The sequence below is a fragment of the Excalfactoria chinensis genome, chromosome 18 (genome assembly GCF_039878825.1).
Source record: "Excalfactoria chinensis isolate bCotChi1 chromosome 18, bCotChi1.hap2, whole genome shotgun sequence".
Lineage (NCBI taxonomy): Eukaryota > Metazoa > Chordata > Aves > Galliformes > Phasianidae > Excalfactoria > Excalfactoria chinensis.
The window spans coordinates 1,522,527-1,540,845 of NC_092842.1; the positions used below are offsets into that span (position 1 = coordinate 1,522,527).

General features: G+C 49.3%; 1 protein-coding gene across 2 annotated transcripts in view; it reads left to right on the forward strand.

The window, feature by feature from the left end:
- Positions 1 to 18,204, forward strand: part of CACNA1B (calcium voltage-gated channel subunit alpha1 B) — a 199,015-nt gene extending 180,811 nt beyond the window's left edge. For both annotated transcript variants that reach the window (XM_072352738.1, XM_072352737.1), the window contains exons 40-48: positions 4,402 to 4,510; positions 6,290 to 6,397; positions 7,738 to 7,850; positions 8,038 to 8,165; positions 8,745 to 8,871; positions 9,367 to 9,477; positions 13,345 to 13,552; positions 13,668 to 13,879; positions 15,186 to 18,204. In XM_072352738.1, coding sequence (XP_072208839.1) covers positions 4,402 to 4,510; positions 6,290 to 6,397; positions 7,738 to 7,850; positions 8,038 to 8,165; positions 8,745 to 8,871; positions 9,367 to 9,477; positions 13,345 to 13,552; positions 13,668 to 13,879; positions 15,186 to 15,722 — 1,653 coding nt within the window. In that variant the 3' untranslated portion in view covers positions 15,723 to 18,204. The remainder of the gene's footprint in view (positions 1 to 4,401; positions 4,511 to 6,289; positions 6,398 to 7,737; positions 7,851 to 8,037; positions 8,166 to 8,744; positions 8,872 to 9,366; positions 9,478 to 13,344; positions 13,553 to 13,667; positions 13,880 to 15,185) is intronic.
- The last annotated feature ends 115 nt before the right edge of the window (positions 18,205 to 18,319 follow it).

Here is an 18,319-nt window from a genome sequence, read left to right on the forward strand (position 1 = left end):
CAATCTGTGTGGAGCTTTGTGTGTTTTTCCCCAGTCTTCACCCTTCTTAGTATGTCTGCATTTGTTTCGTTTGGGTTTTCTCCTCCTTGCAGCCCTGTTGGTTGCTGTCCTTCCTCTCTGTTGCTTTCTGGTTCCCCTTTCTCAGCTGTCCTCCTGGGTTTGTGTGCCCAGCCTCGGCCGGAGCTTGGCTGTGCATGTGGGGTCTTGGGGCACCAGGAGAGCTCTATCCTGCAGCCAAGGTGGGGGGAAATGGGAAGAAATGGGTTTTAAAATCTCTTCTATCTGGTTAAATGGGGTGGGGGAATGGGTAAAAAGCCACTCTGACTTCACTCTAGTGCCTTGAGATTGGATCTTTGGCCCATTGGCTGGTTGGGATTGTTTGGTTTTACTCAGTTTGGGAACTCTTGGGTATGTTTACTCCCATTTATTGAGACTTGGAGACCCTTTAGCATCAGCTTGTCTATTGTGAAGGGTCCTCATTCTCTATGTGCTATTCAGTAGTAGCGATATTTTCAGCAGGCATCTGCGTGCTTTGTGGCTGCTGGCTTCTTACCACTGGAGGAAACATCATGGGGAAGTGAGTGCCTGTTACATAGAGATGTGGCAGGACCTCACAGCTGAGGTGTGCCGGTCCTTGGAGGCTGTCAGGAAACATGGAGATGTGGCACTGAGGGACATAGTTTGGTGGGGATGGGTTGGTAGCCGGGCTAGATGATCTTTGTGGTCTTTTTCAGCCTTAATGATTCCATGATTCTAAGTCCCAGTTATGCACCCTGACCTGCAGGAAGGGCTCCTTCCATGCAAGGAGCTGCCACATTGCTTGCCCATGCTTTGCATCACAGAGAGGGTCTGTACAATGGGTGTAGGAAATGCCCTCGCTGCTGCTATAATTCTCTGCAGTGTGATGGGACTTGTGCACGCAGTGGTCTGGCTGCATGCTAGGACAGGGTCAGTGTTCATAGAAGCATGGAACCATAGAATGGTTGGGTTAGAAGGGTCCTTACAGCGTGCTCCAGCATCCCACCACAGAATCACAGAATCACAGAATGACCCGGGTTGGAAGGGACCTCAAGGATCATGTAGTTCCAACCCCCCTGCCTAGCAGGGCCACCAAACATACGTCTTTACTAGATCAGGTTGCCCAGAGCCCCATCCAACCTGGTCTTGAACACCTCCAAGGACGGGGCATCCACAACCTCCCTGGGCAGCCTGTTCCAGGACCTAACCACTCTCCTAGTAAAGAACTTCCCCCTAACATCCAACCTAAATCTTCCCTCTTTTAACTTAAAACCATTTCCCCTAGTCCTGCTATTATCAGCCCTTTCGAAGAGTTTGCTCCCCTCCTGGGAGTAAGTTCCCTTCAGGTATTGAAAGGCTGCAATGAGGTCACCCCGCAACCTTCTCTTCTCCAGGCTGAACAAACCCAACTCCCTCAGCCTGAATGCCCTCACCATGGGCATGCACAGCCTCCCTGAGAAACTATTCCACCATACTCTTAGTGGAGAATTTCTCCCCTATATCTAAATCCATCCTTGCCATTGAAGGGGAGGGAGGCTTGGGCAGCCTCTCTGAAGCTGAGAGAAGAGTTAAAGCAGAGCAGAGCGATTACAACTAGGTCGGAGTGAATTATTCATAGCAAATAATTTATTCACCAAATTCAGCCTCGTTTTTCTGTAAGCAGTGCTCCATTGTCCTGGATTTATTCACATATGAAAACGATTCCCAGAGCAGTTCTCGTCCCAGAGGCTGCTCAGGAGCTGCTGATGAGGTGTTCTTAATAATTAAAACCCATCAGGTTTTCCCAGCTCTTCTTTCTGCCAATACTTGGGCAAATGTTTGAGCCTGAGCTCAGCGCTCACTTTCACCATACAAGCAACTGCAGCAAAAAGCATCACCTGCTGTAACCCAGCTGTAATCAGTTACCAGTTGTTATCGCTCTCCTTTTTGTGGTGCACAAAGTTAATTAGGGGGCTCTGGAGACGATATTGCAGCTCCTCCCTTGGGGGGGGGCCTTTTCCTGCAGAACCATAATGAGATCCCCCATGCCAGCTCCCTCTGCATCCCTCCCAAACCATCTGATTAAATCTCAGAGCTGGAGATGGGTCCCCAAGCATGCACTGGGAAAAGAAACAGGGACTCCATCTGCTGCTGCTACTCTTCCTTAGATGCTATGGGATATGGGAGACCAAAGGATGAAGAGGAGCAGCATGGGGAGCACCAGGTCTGCATGGGTTTTGCCTTTTTCATTGCCCCACGTTATTAATTCACCTGAACAGCCCTTGGTTGTGGCCGGAGATTCCCATAGCAACCCAGAGCAGTGCAAGCTCCCCTGCCGTCCCCATCAGCATACTCTTATGGGGTCCTTTTGGGGTCTAGAAAGGGGGAAAGCAGGGAGATGAGAGAGCTGAGGTTTAGGGATGCTTCCAGGTGGCCGTTCTCAGCAGTCCCACCCAGCACTGGCTTGGGTGCAGGCATTTTGCTTAGCAAAGCAAGCATGCAGTTGCACATGCAAGCTTGAACCACCTCCTTTTTACCTCTTGAAAACTTCCCTTTAAATCCTTCCTCCTCAGTTACAATTGAGGAGGATGGACCTTCATGCAGCCTTGCTGTGCTCTGCCTCTGCACTTCTGGGGAATTCAGCTTGGGAAACTGGGGGAGAGGACTGGGATATTGCAATCCCACAGTAGTTTTTGGAGCTGGTTTGTGTGAGGATAGAGCTCTCCTGGAGGGGTTATTTCTCATCTGCTTGTTCCTCACTGTCGTGCATCTTCTTTTGCTTTCCATCTCTTTGCTCTCCCTGTCCCCCTGCGGTGGGATGTGGTGGGACCCGCCGTTCTCTGGGCTCCTAGTGATGCAGAAATGTTGTGCTAACTTCTTGTGCACTGAGGGGGAAGTCTGAATCAAAATGCTTCTTTGCTGGAGACAAGTGAACAGAGAAAATGGTTGTGGCTTTGCCAGCCTTTGCTGCTGTCACTGCGTTACAAAGGGAGGGCAGTCTTGGCTTTGATTTCACTTTCTCAGAGGCTTGTCAGACACAACTGATAACCTCTGGGCACGCTTTAAGAGCTCTTTGAGATTGCAGTGGTTCGTCTCAGCCTTCAGCAGACAGGGGTCGGTTGCTACATGAGTCCTTTGTGCACCGTGCAATGAAATCCAAAGATATGAAATAAGATTAAAAATAAAGGGGAGGGTGAAGGGGGGGGTTTCAGCTCTAAACATCAGCTTGCTTGACAGGGAGACTTTTTTCACCTCACTAATGCCCTGTGCCCATCAGCACCGGCAGCATAATGCCTGTGTGCTGGAGGTTTCTCCAAGCAGCCCTTGGTGTTGCATGGTGTCATGGCACGCAGGGCAGGCGCTGCGCTCTCTTGCGCACCCGTGCTCGGTGCTGCGGCAGCACGCTGGCTGGTGCTGAACAAAGAGAGGGTTCTGCACACTGATAGGGATCAAAGCCGCAGCCTAAGCAGCTTTTGGACTTGGATGAAATTCCCTCCCAAGCGAGGGGCCCCAGCCAGGCTCCTGCTTGGCTTACAGCAGAGATTAATGCTCGGTGACTTCCTCAGGGCACAGGAGCAATCTGGGAGCGGAAACGCAGGGGCTGCTCTGATAAGGCTCTGAGTGAGGCTCAGCAGCTATTGAAAGCTGAGGAGCTGAGAAAAGAGGAGATTGCCAAAGGAGAAGAAATCCATCCTTTAAATGCATTGCTGAGGTTATCAGAGAATGCTTCCACCCGTCTGCGTTTCCATACTCAGACACCAGATACGTTAAGGGAGCCACAGCCTCCGAAGCACCATGCTCAGTGCAACCTCAAGTCCAGCCTATAGGAGGGATGATTTTGCCCTCTCAGAGCTGGTCCTGATTGCTGGTAGGGAAGGAGATGCCACCAGGTCTAAAGATCTTGGAAGATGCTTGCAGATCTTGGGGGACTATTTTGTGTCCAGACTGAAAGAATGTGGGAGAAGGCAATTACAGTCCTGCTCTCACCCACCCAGCTCCTTCCCCTAAGGAGGCTGTGTGCAGAAAGCATCATCATGGGCTCAGCAGAGCCACATGTCCAGAGGCTGCAGGTAGGACTGTAGCTGGAGACCATCAGGAACAGAGCAGTAAGCTCTGAAACGGGATGAGGATATTCAAACCAGCTTCTTTTGGAAGGCATCTCTTTATAGGATTGCAGTACAAATGCTGGCAATCCATCACAGCCAACAGCAGCAGCTCAGCCCTGCTCCAGGAAAGGAGCTGCCAGCTGCATGAAGATGTTTGAGCTCAGTGCACAAAAGGTTAGCACACAGAGAAGGGCTCATGTTTGCAATGGGGCTATTTCTAGGGGCTTTCAGGAGGGGAGGGAAGGGGTAGGGGGAGAAACGCTGACCAAAGTTGACAGAGCCCATGTTCCTCCTGCAGCGTCTGGTGAGGATGAACATGCCCATCTCACCCGAGGATCTGACAGTCCACTTCACCTCCACGCTGATGGCCCTGATCCGCACTGCTCTGGAAATCAAGCTTGCCTCAGGTGAGAGGGAGGGAACGATGGCTGCATGGCTTGAACCCCAGCTTACCTTGATGCTCCTCAGTCCTGAAACCACAGCGGTGCTGAGCCAGGTGGAAATCCCTTTTTCATTCCCCACACCTAAAAACAAGAGAGCTCCAGGGACAGGCAGCAGAGGGGAGTCCTAAGCCCTGCTTTGCCTTTGGACAGCTGTATCCTGGCACCGTGGTTAGGGAGATGTGCAGAACTTTGGCCATCCCAGCTGGGAGCCCCTGTGTGCTCTGTAATAGAGTTTCTGCACCTCACTTTGTGGTTATCCCAGCCCAAAGAAGAAGAAAACAGTCTTGCTGCCTGTTTGCAGTGAGGCAGTGACTCAGAGCACTACGAGCTGCCTTGAGATAAAATTTTATTATTTAAGTGCTTAGTCAGGCATATACTTCACTTCCCAATTAAACACTGCAAGGTAGTAAAACACCCCAGCCTTTTCTATGGGTCGTTACGCTGTTTAATCAGGCTGGCTAAGGTCACAGTCAAGGCACAATGGGCCAAAGCTCTGTTTTACCTAATTTAGAAGCTAACAGGAGGTAACAGTGCTCTTGTGAGCAAAGGGCAGGGCTGGGTTAGAACGCTGTGCTTTTCCTTGGGCCAGCCTTTCCACCTCTCTGCATTAATTACCTTCCTAGTCCATTACTGAAACTTTATCTTTGATGCTTTGGCAATGCTGGAAGACCACAAAAAACTCTGAGGCCCCGGAAGGACTCCCTTAATAAGGCTCATTTTTAAGGCTGCATGTTGGACTGTCTGGGATTTTAGGGCCAACAATGTATTGTAGTAATAAAATCTGGACAAAGCTACTGAAACCCCGAGAGTTTGTCTTATTTTAGGGTTCTAGTTGGCTGTCAGCAAAGGTAATTCATGCAGGCTTTTTCATTTGCAAAAGCCTCCCCTTCCTGTGTTTTTTAACCATACACTATAGAGGAAGCAGAGAGCCAGCATGGCTGATAGTGCTGGCATTGCTCAGAGGCCTCTATCTGCTGCAAGTTGTGAGTTCTCGACCTGTTCTGTTGCTACGTTGCTTGGTTTGAATAGGTTTCATGTGCTGCATTTAATTGAGTCTTTAGTAAGGCTAACAGGCCCTTAATAAACCCTCCCTAATGAGACTGAGTGTGGGAGTTCAGACTGCCATGTAGCAGAGCACCCAGAGCCTCCTCCCATTACTTTCCTCTTAGAAAAATAATCTCTGTCATTCAGATGAACTACTTAATTGCCTGCTGTGTGGTGCATTCAGCTGGGAGCTGGCCTGTTGGCTTACATATACTTTAATCACTTTCCACTTGTGTATTGAGACCTCACTTTGGCCGTATGAATAATGCTGCAGGGTTCAGCCCCTTCTGGCTTACTCTGCTCCATCGCTCCTGTTTGATGCTGTTGATGCAGCGCGGTGCTTTGAGTGTTTGCTCACGTCTCACTGCCAAACAGCTCAGAAAGGGCTGTTGGTGGAGAGGGTTTCTAATCACTGCTGACCTCCTTTGCATCACACCCTGCAGGTGCTGCTGCTTTCTGCTGATGGTACCTACTTGGGCAGCAGCTGCTATTGGGTAGAGAAGGCTGGAGCTGAATAAGCCTTAGGTGACAGCACAGGTCAGCAAGCTGTAGTCGTGTTCTGTATTTCCCTGCTGCAGCTGGTCCTGGTTTGGTGCTGTCGAGGAAGGAGAGTGGGGGATGTGCCTTCTTTGCTTGCTGTGCTGAATGAATGAGGATTTTCACTTATGTGCCTTCTTGTTTCCTCTCCCTCTTTTTCAGGGGGTGTTAAGCAGCACCAGTGTGATGCTGAGCTGAGAAAAGAGATCTCTCTGGTTTGGCCCAACCTGTCCCAGAAGACACTGGATCTCCTGGTGCCTCCTCACAAACGTAAGCACACAGCCCTCCAAGAAGCCTGGCTTGGGTTTTCCCCCTGCCTGCTTTGTCCCAAGCCTTGTCCAGGTACACAGTTCATGTGCACAGGATGCAGCAAAGAAACGCAGTGTAGATCAGCTTGCAGGTATTGCTGATCACAGAGTATTGGAACAGGCTGCCCAGGGAAGTGATGGAGTCACCTGGTTTCCATAAGAACAGTGGTGTGGCACTTAGGAACGTGATTAGTGAGCATGGTGGGTTGGGTTGCTGGCTGGACTTGGTGATCTTTTCCAACCTTAATGACTCCATGACCACCTAAGGAGCAGATTTAAGCTCGCGTCTCCTTAACATTACAGTAGGTTTCATGCCCTTAGAAAAAGCACCGTGCTGAGAAGAAACCAATGCAACGTGGCCCCTTCCAGACACTGTTCCTAGCTTTTGTTTGCCTCCAGCCTGTGCTTCAAAGGGCAGCAGAGCAATTTCTGCCATCTGGGTTCATTCTGCTGCAGAAAAACCAGGAGAAGAAAATTACAAGGTTGCTGAGAACACACAGAATCAGAAATGAGGTACCTTGGAACCTCGTGCTGCTCAATGATATCCCCAGAGAAAGTGCTGAGAAAATGGAAAGCTTGCCATTATCTGGATTGGCCAAAGCAAGGGCTCGGATTCCTGATTAATGAGAAACAGCGCGGAGCAATAAAGGCAGAGTTAATTAAGACAGATGAGGGAACTGAGGAGGTGCACATCAGTGGGTAGCAATGACAGAATTCTTTTCCTCCCCACTCCTCACGGTGCCTTTGTGTCTTTTAACTCAGCTGCTGTGAAGGGAAGGGAGGGGAGCAGAGCTGGGAGGGTGCAAAAGACATCTGGAAATAGGAAATACTTTGAGATAGATGTTAGCCCGCTGTGCCCCAGCTCACTGTAATTCACAGGAATTGGAATAAGGCTCTTTTGTTGATGAAAAGATGGCCGCAGATCTGGTGTTAATTTAGTGGTTCTTTGTTGGCAATGCTTACAACGCCATGGAGTTTCTCTGCCTGTTTCTTTTCCACCCAGCTTCTGTGAGTGTTTGCCATAGGGAGTTAGGGACAGGGGGCCATCGTCCTCAGACGTTAAAGGCAGCAACTTGCAAAGATCTGAAGAACTCCGTTTTAACCTTCTTAGCTTTGTTTTCTTTCCTTTTCCCTGCATCCATTTTGCCTCAATATTCTAACGTTACCTGTTCTCTCACCTTGCTTCCCACACCCCTTTGATGTCCCTGTTTCCCATGCGCTTTGACTTATCCATCCCTCCCCCTTGATCCTTTCCCATTCTCCATCTGAACCCCTCTGCTGCGTTTCACCACGTGCGGACAGCTGATGAGATGACTGTGGGGAAGGTCTACGCAGCGCTCATGATATTTGACTTCTACAAACAGAACAAGAACAGCAGGGAACAAGTCCACCAGCCTCCTGGGGGCCTGTGCCAGGTACTGGGGATGTCACTCCCTGTCCTCCCTCTCCTGCAGCTGCTCCTCAAGCAGTGGGCAGTTCTCAGTGGAGTCTCTGATGCATTGCACTCCAAAAGTCTGGGGATATAGGAGGATGCTTGGTTAGCACAGTGCATCCTCTCCACTCTCAGCTCCATCTCTTACAACCATCCTTTGTTCTTCACAGCCCGGACCAGTGTCACTCTTCCATCCCTTAAAGGCCACTTTGGAGCAAACCCAGCCCTCAGCATTCAGCAATGCGAAGGCATTCCTGCGCCAGAAAAGCTCAGCCTCACTCAACAACGGGGGCACGTTGTGAGTATCTATGATACAGAACAGGGGCACCGAGGGCAAACACATCAACCCTGACCCCCTTGATCCGATTGCTGTGGTGGCGCAGAGCATCTACATTGACTCCAAGTTCAATGGCCTCCTCACATATGGCTAGGACATGATGGTACTGGTGGGTTCTCCAAAGCTAGGGCTGCGTATGCCACTGTACATTCAGTGAATTACGTTTAGCCTGAGCACAGATGTGCTGAACCAATGTAATTTAGGGTTATTTGTCTGTTTTTCCATACATAATTTGCCTGAATTCCGAAACAGTTCATTTTGCATCATTAGATCTTCAGCTGCAGAGGTCGATTTCCTCATTTACTGAAAAAGAATGTGCTGATTTGTTTGTTCTCCTGGTTGCTCCGGGGATCTTTGAGTTATAAGGGAGGTGGCCCTGGGGAAGCCTACAGGACTTAATAGCTTCACCAGCTGCCCTTCACCGAGATTCAGAAGTGAAATGTTGGGGGGTTATTTGGGTGCTTTACCTTTACCACCATAAAGTTAGCAAAACCCTCTTGCAAAAGAGTTTGTCTTTTCTTCCTATTTACCTTCTGTCAGGCCAGCTCCAGAGGGTGGGATCAAAGAATCCAGTTCCTGGGGGACCCAACGCACCCAGGATGTGTTTTATGAAACCAGGACACCAGCTTTTGAACGAGGCCACTCAGAGGAAATCCCCATTGAACGGGTAAGCAAACAGGCGACGACTGGGTTGAAATGCAGCAGACCTGAAGAGATATCGGGGTAGACACTTCTCTGAGAGCTGGAGAGGTCTGCTGCCCTCTGGGTCAAGCAGTGTCTCTCTTACCACCCAAAACTTGCTTGAACATTATGGAGAAAAAGCAAGTCTGTGTCTGTAGATGTGCTTATCCTGCTGATAACACTTCGTGTCTGCTGAGATGGGACTCTTAGGGTTTTGTCTTCCTTGTTGCCCCATTATTATTAGTGTATAAACCCAGAGGAGAGCTGTCACGGGTCAGAGCTGGGGTTCATTGCCGTGTCTCACTGCTTTGTTGAAAAAAAGCCCTGTTGATAGAGAATAACTTGGGTGCTCCAATGCCCCCAGTTTATTCTCTTTCCCTATCAGCACCTCTTCACTCACCGACTGGTAGGATACTGCTAAGGCAGTGGGTTTGAAGCTGATGTGGTCTTGCTATTTAATACTGTTTCCTGCTTCAATCAGGTGGTGGAAATGAGGGAAATCAGCCCCACGCTTGCCAATGGAGAGCACCAACCAGGGCTGGAGAGCCAGGGTCGGGCAGCTTCCATGCCGCGCCTGGCTGCCGAAACACAGGTGAGCCAGGGAAGCTGGGGGTGGGAGGCTGAGATCATTGCAAGGGATTGGAGCTGTTGTTGTCAGCTGCCTGTGAGGTTTTTTGGAAGCTGATCCTGGTGCCAGGTAACCAGGCTTTCTGCTTGGATGATGGGCATTCATGTGCAAGTACAGCATTGTCTGCAGGTTTACTTGCGTCTCGTTGCGGCAAAAAGCAAGCAAGAGAAAACCTTCCTTTTGGGTTGCTAAATGATGACTGCCTACCTACGAGTGTCTGTTCTGATTAACTGGGGACAAAGATGCTTGTCAGCCCATATTCCTGAAAGGCGTGTGTATCCCATCGCCAGTTGTCTGCCATCTATCCAGACAGACAGCTGAAGCAGACTCCAATGCCCCAGCCATGAAATAAGCTGGAGATTTCCTGTGGTTCTCTTTGATAAATGCAGGAGGTATGGAAAATACTAGGGAGACCATGCCTGGAAGGCTTCACCGAGACATTAAGCAGTCTCCCTGTGTTTTCCTCCTCCCACAGTTATTAGTATATCTTGTGTTGCGATTTTGATTGGTAATACGTCATTGAGGATTTCATTTTCTTTGTTTAACTTCTTGTAAAGAAACCTCATCGTTAAGAGTTGGCTTTTACAGCAACTTGGTGATTAATTCCTCAGTGTGTAGGAGGTCTTGGTTTTCACGTACCATTTTTGGGCATTGTATGTGTTCACTGCTTGTGTTAAGCCAGGTGCTCTCCAGACACCATCCCTCCTCTTGTGTGTCAGAACATCTCATAGCCGTGTCTTTTGTTCGAAGGGCCTGATTCATAGAGAGAGAAGTGAGCAGCCCATGGCCGTGGGCCATTCCCCATTGCTCTTCATATGAAGCAGAATGTGGAAGACGTGCTGCCCCTCGAAACTCAAAGGCCATGTATTGCATAGGCAGTAATGGCTCCAACAGATAGGAAAATTTATGCCGATGTGCTTAGACTGATGTAAGCTATGCTTCACCGCCTAACAAATTTCCCAGCTGACCTCAGAAACTCCACTCTTTGTAAGAGAGCTCCAGCAAGTCACTGAATGGGATCTTGTCTCTGAGTTATCAGCAACACTAAGCAGGATGCTTAATGAAAGAAACAGACCCCCGATCAAACCCACATTCCCTCCCTTCAGCCTTCTGAAAACAAAGTTGTCCTATATCCTAGACCCCCAGCAGCCTTCCAATGCTGAGAAGTAACCAACAGCAAAGCCACTAGCTTTGTCTTGAGAAACTCCTCTCTGTTGTGGCAGATATGGCTGATTATGGATGGATCTGGCAGCTTCTTCGTGCACCTGACGGTTGGACTAAATGATCTTAGTGGTCTTTTCCAACCTCAATGATTCTGTGATTTATGACCTCTCCGGTGCTGCCTTCCTGGTCCCACCCAGACCAGAGCAGACTCAGCAATGTCTTCCCATGCTGCTGGGATATGCTCCAACACAGAGATAAAGCCACCCACTTGCAAGAGCACAGTACTGGTCTCCCAGGGCACAGCTGCCCTCACCAAAGCTCTCTGATCTTATGATGAATCAGGCCCGTAATACCTGAGCAGATCTAACCTCATGTGATGATGTAATGTTCTGGTGTTGTAGCTTCAGCCAAATAACCAATGTCCTCTCTGTGTGTCTCCCCTTCCCTCCCCTCAATTCTCACGTCTTGCTCCGCTCCCCCAATCTTTGAGTTCCTTATAATTCTTATTTGCGTCACATTCCCTTTCTTTCTGTTTTCTGGACATCTCGTTTATCTCCCATCTATTTTTTACACTCCCCTTTTAAAAACAAATCCCCTATGCCCTCCATTCCCCTGCCTCTTTGCTGTCCCGCTCCCCACCACCTCCCCTCTCACCCTCATCATGTCTGCTGCACATCTGCTGCGGTGTCTGACAATGGCTGTACTGTGGGGCTGCTTCAAATAATGTCTCTCATCTTGTCCGAATTGTTTGCAGAGGAGCAAAGCACGGTCACCTGGGAGTTACCTAGCAGTATGTAGTTTGCACTAAGTTGTATCCTATTAAATCCGTGTTAAGAAATAATTAACCTTCCTTAACCCTTTACTTCTTTCCCTTCTCATTTGGAGTACGATGTTGCACCGATGCAGCTGCTGTCTCTCCCCACTTTGCTGCCACCCCTTCGATCCACAACTGCACGCCGCACGCTGCAATAGCAGGGATTTCCTTTGTTTTGCTTCTTTATTTCTTTGGAATGCCTTGTTGCACGGGGGATTTAGGAAGTGAAAACTGCCAGTTTGGTAATGAAGAAGCAATCAGTAACTCTGTGAAGGGTTATGGTGTGCTCTCCCAGGGCTTGTGTGTGTGCCCCATTAACGTAATGAGAGCATTGTTGGGATTTCTGGGGAGGATAAGCTTTGCCTTGCTGATATCCACCTTCTTTTAGTGCCAATGGGGACTTTGGTCTCAGGAATAAGCACAGAATTGGGTCCAAAGAGAAATGTTCATTTCTTATGGATTTGGCTGGCTTTTTATTGGGAAATGTGTGTCTTTCTGTAGCTCCTAGGATGACTTAGGAAATCCTGGTGAATACATTTAATGGGAAGTATTCTTGGTTTTTTTTTACTCAACTCCCAAATCTGACTGCCAGATTACAGTCCTCTCCCACCTCCTCCATCTTTAGGCTCAACAGTAAGCAAGGAGGACAGAAGTGAAGCCCTAAATATGATTTCTTGCTTCTAAAAACTGTCCATAGGAAGGACTGTGGGAGGAGAGCGATGAAGCAACAGCTCACCTTGCTCCCATAGCTGTGCACTGCTGGGCAAACAGCAGTGTGATGCTGTCCCCACCTTGATTGCCCAACCATATCTTCCTCGTGTCCGTGACAAGCTTTCCAGTTCTAACACAGCACCTTGATAGGAAACACCAACACTTGGGTAACTTGAAAGAGAGAGCAGCAACTAAAAATTCATCTGAGATTGCACCTTTGCATGCATGGTGGCACACTGGGAGGAGCAGAAGCTCTTCCTCCCCAAAATACCAACTAGGGCTGCAAACCAACTGGCTCTGCTTTATGTAAATATCATGGGCAGCAGAGATCTGAAATTCAGGCAAAGCAAACAGAAGAGCATAGATGGTAAAAATAATGCAAGGCTCACTGGAAAGGTTACCGTGAGCAAAGTAAATGTTCTGCTGGCAGTGTCATTTGAAGCACCTATTGGACTGAGAACTCAAAACAAGCCTCAAACCAAAGGACATCCTGAGCTCCCTCCCCATCCAGCTGCGGTGCTGGATGACATCAAGAGCAATGATGGGACAAGAGGAGAGGTTTAACAGTTGGATGGAAGTTGTCTTCAGGTGCAGGGAGGCAGTCGTAGCTCTTAGGTGGCTTGGCCCATACCTTGCCCATTTCTTTATTTCTGATTTTTCTCCCTTTCCATCTGATGCCCAGAAATGCTTTCATGCTTCCCCTCTTTGGAGTTGCTTTGGGATGATCCCAGGCCCTGAAGCAGCTTTGGGTAGAACCAGTCTTGGAGAATAGCCTTTGTGAGATGCTTGGCTACTGTGCTGCCCTATGCTCTTGCTCATCTACTGTTGACTGCCATGAGGCTGTGTGTGGTGTGACATGCTGCATCCTGCTCTGCACCCGAAATACCTGTGGACTGGCACAAAACTGAAAGCAAAGCCCATTTCAGCAAATGGAGATCTCATTTGCTCCTCAAACTTAGCGCTAAGTCCACCATTCCAAGTTCTTCTGCCCATCCCAATTAGAGCCAGTTAACTATTTTTCTCCTGCCCCCTCCTCACCCCTGTCTATTGCTATAAAACCCACCCTGTGCTGGGATATGAGCAGCTCAGCAAGGTGAGGTGCTTGTCCCCTGACCCTGCTCCATGCCCCCTGTGCCCCACAGCCCATCCCGGACACGAGCCCCATGAAGCGCTCCATCTCCACGCTGACCCCACAGCGCCCGCACCCCATGCACCTCTACGAGTACTCCCTGGAGCGTGTGCCCACGGACCAGGTGCATCACCACCACCACCACCGCTGCCACCGGCGGAAAGAGAAGAAGCAGAAGTCCTTGGACAGGACCACACATCAACTGGCCGATGGGGAAGCTGGTAAGAGCTTTGTGGTTAATGGGGATTAGTCCGTCCATATGTGATTCGGGATCCCTGCTCCATATTTCCGTGCTCTTCCCACATTGGTGAGCACCAACTAATATTCTCCTTTCAGTGGCCCAGTCTGGTGAATCTTCTTCCAAGGACAAGAAGCAGGAGCGTGGACGGTCCCAAGAGAGGAAGCAGCACTCTTCCTCCTCTTCAGAAAAGCAGCGCTTCTACTCCTGTGATCGCTATGGCAGCCGGGACCGATCCCAGCCCAAGTCTGCTGATCAGAGCAGGCCCACTTCGCCCAATGGTGGGCCTGAGCAAGGTCCCCACAGACAGGTGAGGAGATGCAGGGTGGGAGGAGAGCCTTAACTTCTGCCAGGGATGTACATTTTCTGTGCCTCTCTTAAAATAGAGGAGATGAAAGATCGTAGAAGGGAAAGCCTTTAAGGCTTATCGTAGGATTGCTTGGATTGGAAGCAACTCATCATCTAGTTCAAGTTCCCGTCATGGATAGGGATGTCTTTTAGCAGATCAGGTTGGCCAAAGACCCATCCAGCCTGACTTTGAACACCTCCAGTGCTGGAGTATCCATTAGCCTGTTGTAATGTATGACCATGAAAAAGGCTTGGCATCCTCCCTTGGAAATTCTAGGTCACTGAGTAGTGGGGATGCTCCCCATCATCTCCATTACATGCAAAAAAAAGACAAACGTGCTCCTAGGGCTATTCTTGCATTGCCCTGGGAGAAGGTGAACAGAAGTGTTGAAGCATGGGCTGCTTCTCCTGCTCATGGTTCTTTTCCTCTTTGTAGCTCAGTTTTCTCCCATGCATCACTGTTAGTAACCGAGGGAGCTGCCAGTTTATTCTTCCATGCCAGTAGCAAGGGTGCAGTGTCAACAAGTATAAGGTGAACACAGTGTTCAGTGTTTTTTCTTGAAGGAGCCATCTTGTTAAAAAACTAGAGCCCATACAAAAAAAAATCCTTTAGTTGTTGTTTCTCAGGTAGTGCCTATTTAGGACTAAAATACATTCCAATCAAAACTATTAAAAAAGTCCATCCCAAAACTCTCCCACCATGATTCAGTTCTGAGCACAAAAAAAAAGACACCCCCCTCCCCAGTGCCAACGTTCACAGCTCTTGGCTGAAGCTGAGCAAAGCTTTGCCCCAAAGCAGAGTGCTGGTTTGCCAACAAGCACAGCAGATTGTTGGGCTGTTCACGGAGTCGTTGAGGTAAGGGCATGTTGGGGTGTGTGTGCTGTGGGTCCTCTCCCCAGGCAGCGTCCCTTTCTGTTGGAGTTCGCATCCTACCGGTGCTCCAGTTGTTTCTGTCCTTACCCACTGCTTGCAGAACTTCAGTTCTCCAACTTTTCGCATCTCCTGTTTAATTATTTCTCGAGAACCTCCTTCCCTTAACTGTGCGTGCCTAAACTCTCTCTTTTTCCTTCTCTTTCTTCTTGTGACTTGTCTCTCCCTCCTGTCGCTTCTCCTTCTGTTTTACACCTGCCTGCCTTTGTGTTCGTCCGGCGTTTCCTTCTTTTTTATTTCTTTTTCTTTCTTTCTTGGTTTTTTTTTTTGTTTGGTTGTTTTTGGTTTTTTTTTGGTTGTTATTTTTTTCATTCGCTCTGTTCCAATTTTGATGTAGGGCAGTGGTTCGGTTAACGGGAGCCCCTTGCTGTCGACATCTGGTGCTAGTACCCCATGCCGGGGTCGGAGGCAGCTCCCGCAGACCCCCCTGACCCCACGCCCCAGCATCACTTACAAGACCGCCAACTCCTCGCCTGTACACTTCAGCACGTCGCCGGGCGGCCTCCCACCCTTCTCCCCGGGCCGTCTGAGCCGCGGGCTGTCTGAGCACAATGCACTGCTGCGTGGGGACCAGCAGCCGCCCCCGGCCGCGGTTGCCCGCATCGGCTCCGACCCCTACCTGGGCCACCGTGACGCCGCCGACAGCCCCGTGGGCGCAGCACCCGAGGACACGCTCACCTTCGAGGAAGCCGTGGCCACCAACTCGGGGCGTTCCTCCAGGACTTCTTACGTCTCTTCCTTGACCTCCCAGTCTCACCAAGCACGCCGGGTGCCCAATGGCTACCATTACACGCTGGGGCTCAACACGGGGCCCGGCACTGGCACCAGGGGACGGAGCTACTACCACGAAGCCGACGAGGACGACTGGTGCTAGCGGCACAGCCAAACCCTCGGAGGCGCACGCGGGGAAAGTTGATGAGTTTTATCATCTGGAAGGCTGTGCGCTCAGACACACAGTGCCAGGGGGTGGCCCCTGCTGCCAGAACTGCTCTGTCCCACTCCGAGACCTCCGGAGACACTTGTGCAGCCTCTCTCCTGCCCTCTTTTTATTTTTTTTAATTCTTTTTTTTTTTTTTCTTTTTTTTTTTCCAACAAAAGATACCAAGGAAGAAGGCTCCCTCCCAGGGGGCAGCGCACCTCTCCCCACCTCCCTGCTGCTTTCAGAGATGTGCACCAGGTACCCAACCATGAGGCCTGCGAGGAGCCATCCCTGCTGGCAGACGAGCAGACCATCAATGCTGTTTTGGATTGGCACTGTTTGGTGCCAATTTGTTTGACCAGTTGATTGGTTCAACGAGCGGTTGGGCTACTACTTCATGATTATTTTTTTCCTCACCTGTCCCACTCATATCTGGGCAGGAGTCAGGGTTGCAAAAGGGACACTGGCAAACAAAGCTCGACCTTGCGTTTTATCTCATTCCCCGCTAAGAGGGAAGAGATCTACCTAATGAACTGGGAGAGGAGAAAAAAAAAACCCCACAGATCAGAACAAAGGACAGTCCGTTGGGACTTGATGTTCAGCCACAGCGACCCTTCCCAGGAACTCGCTGCTTCACCCCGGACCTCTCACGTGCATCACCACTTCGGGTCCTCCACGCCCACCAGAAAGCCACACGAGAGCTCCTTCCTAAGGACTGTTTCCTTGCTGCTGAGACTTTTCTTCCTGTCCCTCTCTCCTGTCGACTGCAACACGCCCTCACTGTTTTGTCTTGTTTACAATATAAGCTTGATTTAGCAAAAAAAAAAAAAAAAAAAGAAAAAAGGAAAAAAAAAAGGGGGGGGGTAAAAAGAAACAAAACCCACAAAAACTTTAAAAATACAGGAAAAAAAAAAGCGTAGGGTTGAACAGAAGAAATGTTATTGGTTTTATATCAAGCTATTAGATAGAACTTTAACTTTTCATTGTGTGCATTTTTGTAAATTGTACAGTAAAAAAAAAAAAAAAAAAAAAAAAAGGGAAAAAAAAAGGAAAAAAAACAACCAACGAAATTATTCTTTCTGTAGAGGATTAGTCCAGTTGTCATTCCAGGTCCCACCGTTTCTACCGAATGCTCCAGTTGTTCACTACTAAGTGCCTAACCTTTGAAATCTTACATGGCAATGATGACGCAAACTCTTGCTTCGATGCATCGGACGTGGGGGTAGCGGGGCCTGGGGCAGTGCCTGCAGGAGCCAAGGGTGGAGGTCCCATGGCAAGCACATTGCCTGGGCAGGGTTAGAAGATGATAGTGGGGAAGGCAAAGACGCTTTGGGGTTGGTTTGGTGTTTTTTTCTTGGTATTTTTTTTTTCCTTTTTTATTTTTATTTTTTGCCTTTATTTTAAATATAATTTCATCGTTGAGAGCGGGAAGGGTTGTAACTGCAGCAGTTGGAACTGGCCTTGTCTCATTTGTCTGGTGTTGTCTCGTTGACCGATGTTTAGGTCCTGTGGGAGAGCTGCAGTGATGCTCCCAGAGGAGCAGCGCCTTTCCCATTGCATGTCTGGAGTTGTAGTTGGGCTGCGAGAGCCGTGGCCGTGTCCCGTGGTGCGTCGTTTGTGTTGGGGGCAGATGGAGAGAGTCTCGTTTTTATTTATTTGCCTGTTAAGAAGAAAAGAAAACGAAACAAAAGTATCAAAACCTCTAACTCTGATTCTCAGGGATGAGATTTCTGTGTTCTTGCAAACGACTTTTACGTTGGATGACTTTTTAGTTTGTGCACGTGTGGATTTCTGCACTTTGAGCCTGGGAAAGAGGCACAGCTGATATGGCAATGGGGAGAGAGCGCCAAAAGAAGCTCCTGGGCAGGACCTGGTGTCCGTGGCTTTGGAGAACCTCAGTAGGGCTAATTTGGTGCACGGGAGGCCAGAAGCCAAGCAGTTCCTGGGCAGAAGGTTAAAGCAGGAGGGGTGGGAGGTGCCCGTAGAGCACGTTGCTAAAAGTAACGATAGGAAACGGTTGGACAGTTGAATTACTTCAGAGGATCAACCGAGCCCCAGAACTGTGGAACTTCTCAAGGCAAAGCTTAAACCGGGTGGAGATCCCGGCGGACCTGCCGATAGGTTTGGACACGAGGGTGGTTTTAGGGTGTTGGAGGCTACCAAAACACTCAGGAGGTCTCTGATGCTCTCAGCAAGGTCCTTCCGGGGTTCTGTGCTGGGAGCATCCTGCTGTAGGATGGTTTCTTCACATCTCCTGTAGCTTTTCTGTTGGAGAAATTCAACCTGTCGCGTTCCGTTGCGTGTATTTTTTTTTTTTTGTTCTGTTACTGAATAATAATCTCTGGCCGATCTCATCCCTGGATTCTGCTAAAGGATAACTCCTGTCTCTGTCTCTGTATTTATGTGCACTTTGAATAAAGCAAGTGCGGTAGCCAGAGGTCCTCTATGGGTAATGGCTGTAATTTGCAAACGGAGGGCTATGCAACAAGATGACACGTAAGGAAACACATCCACACCCCAGTCAGTGAGACCTTCATCCGTTCTGTAGCTTT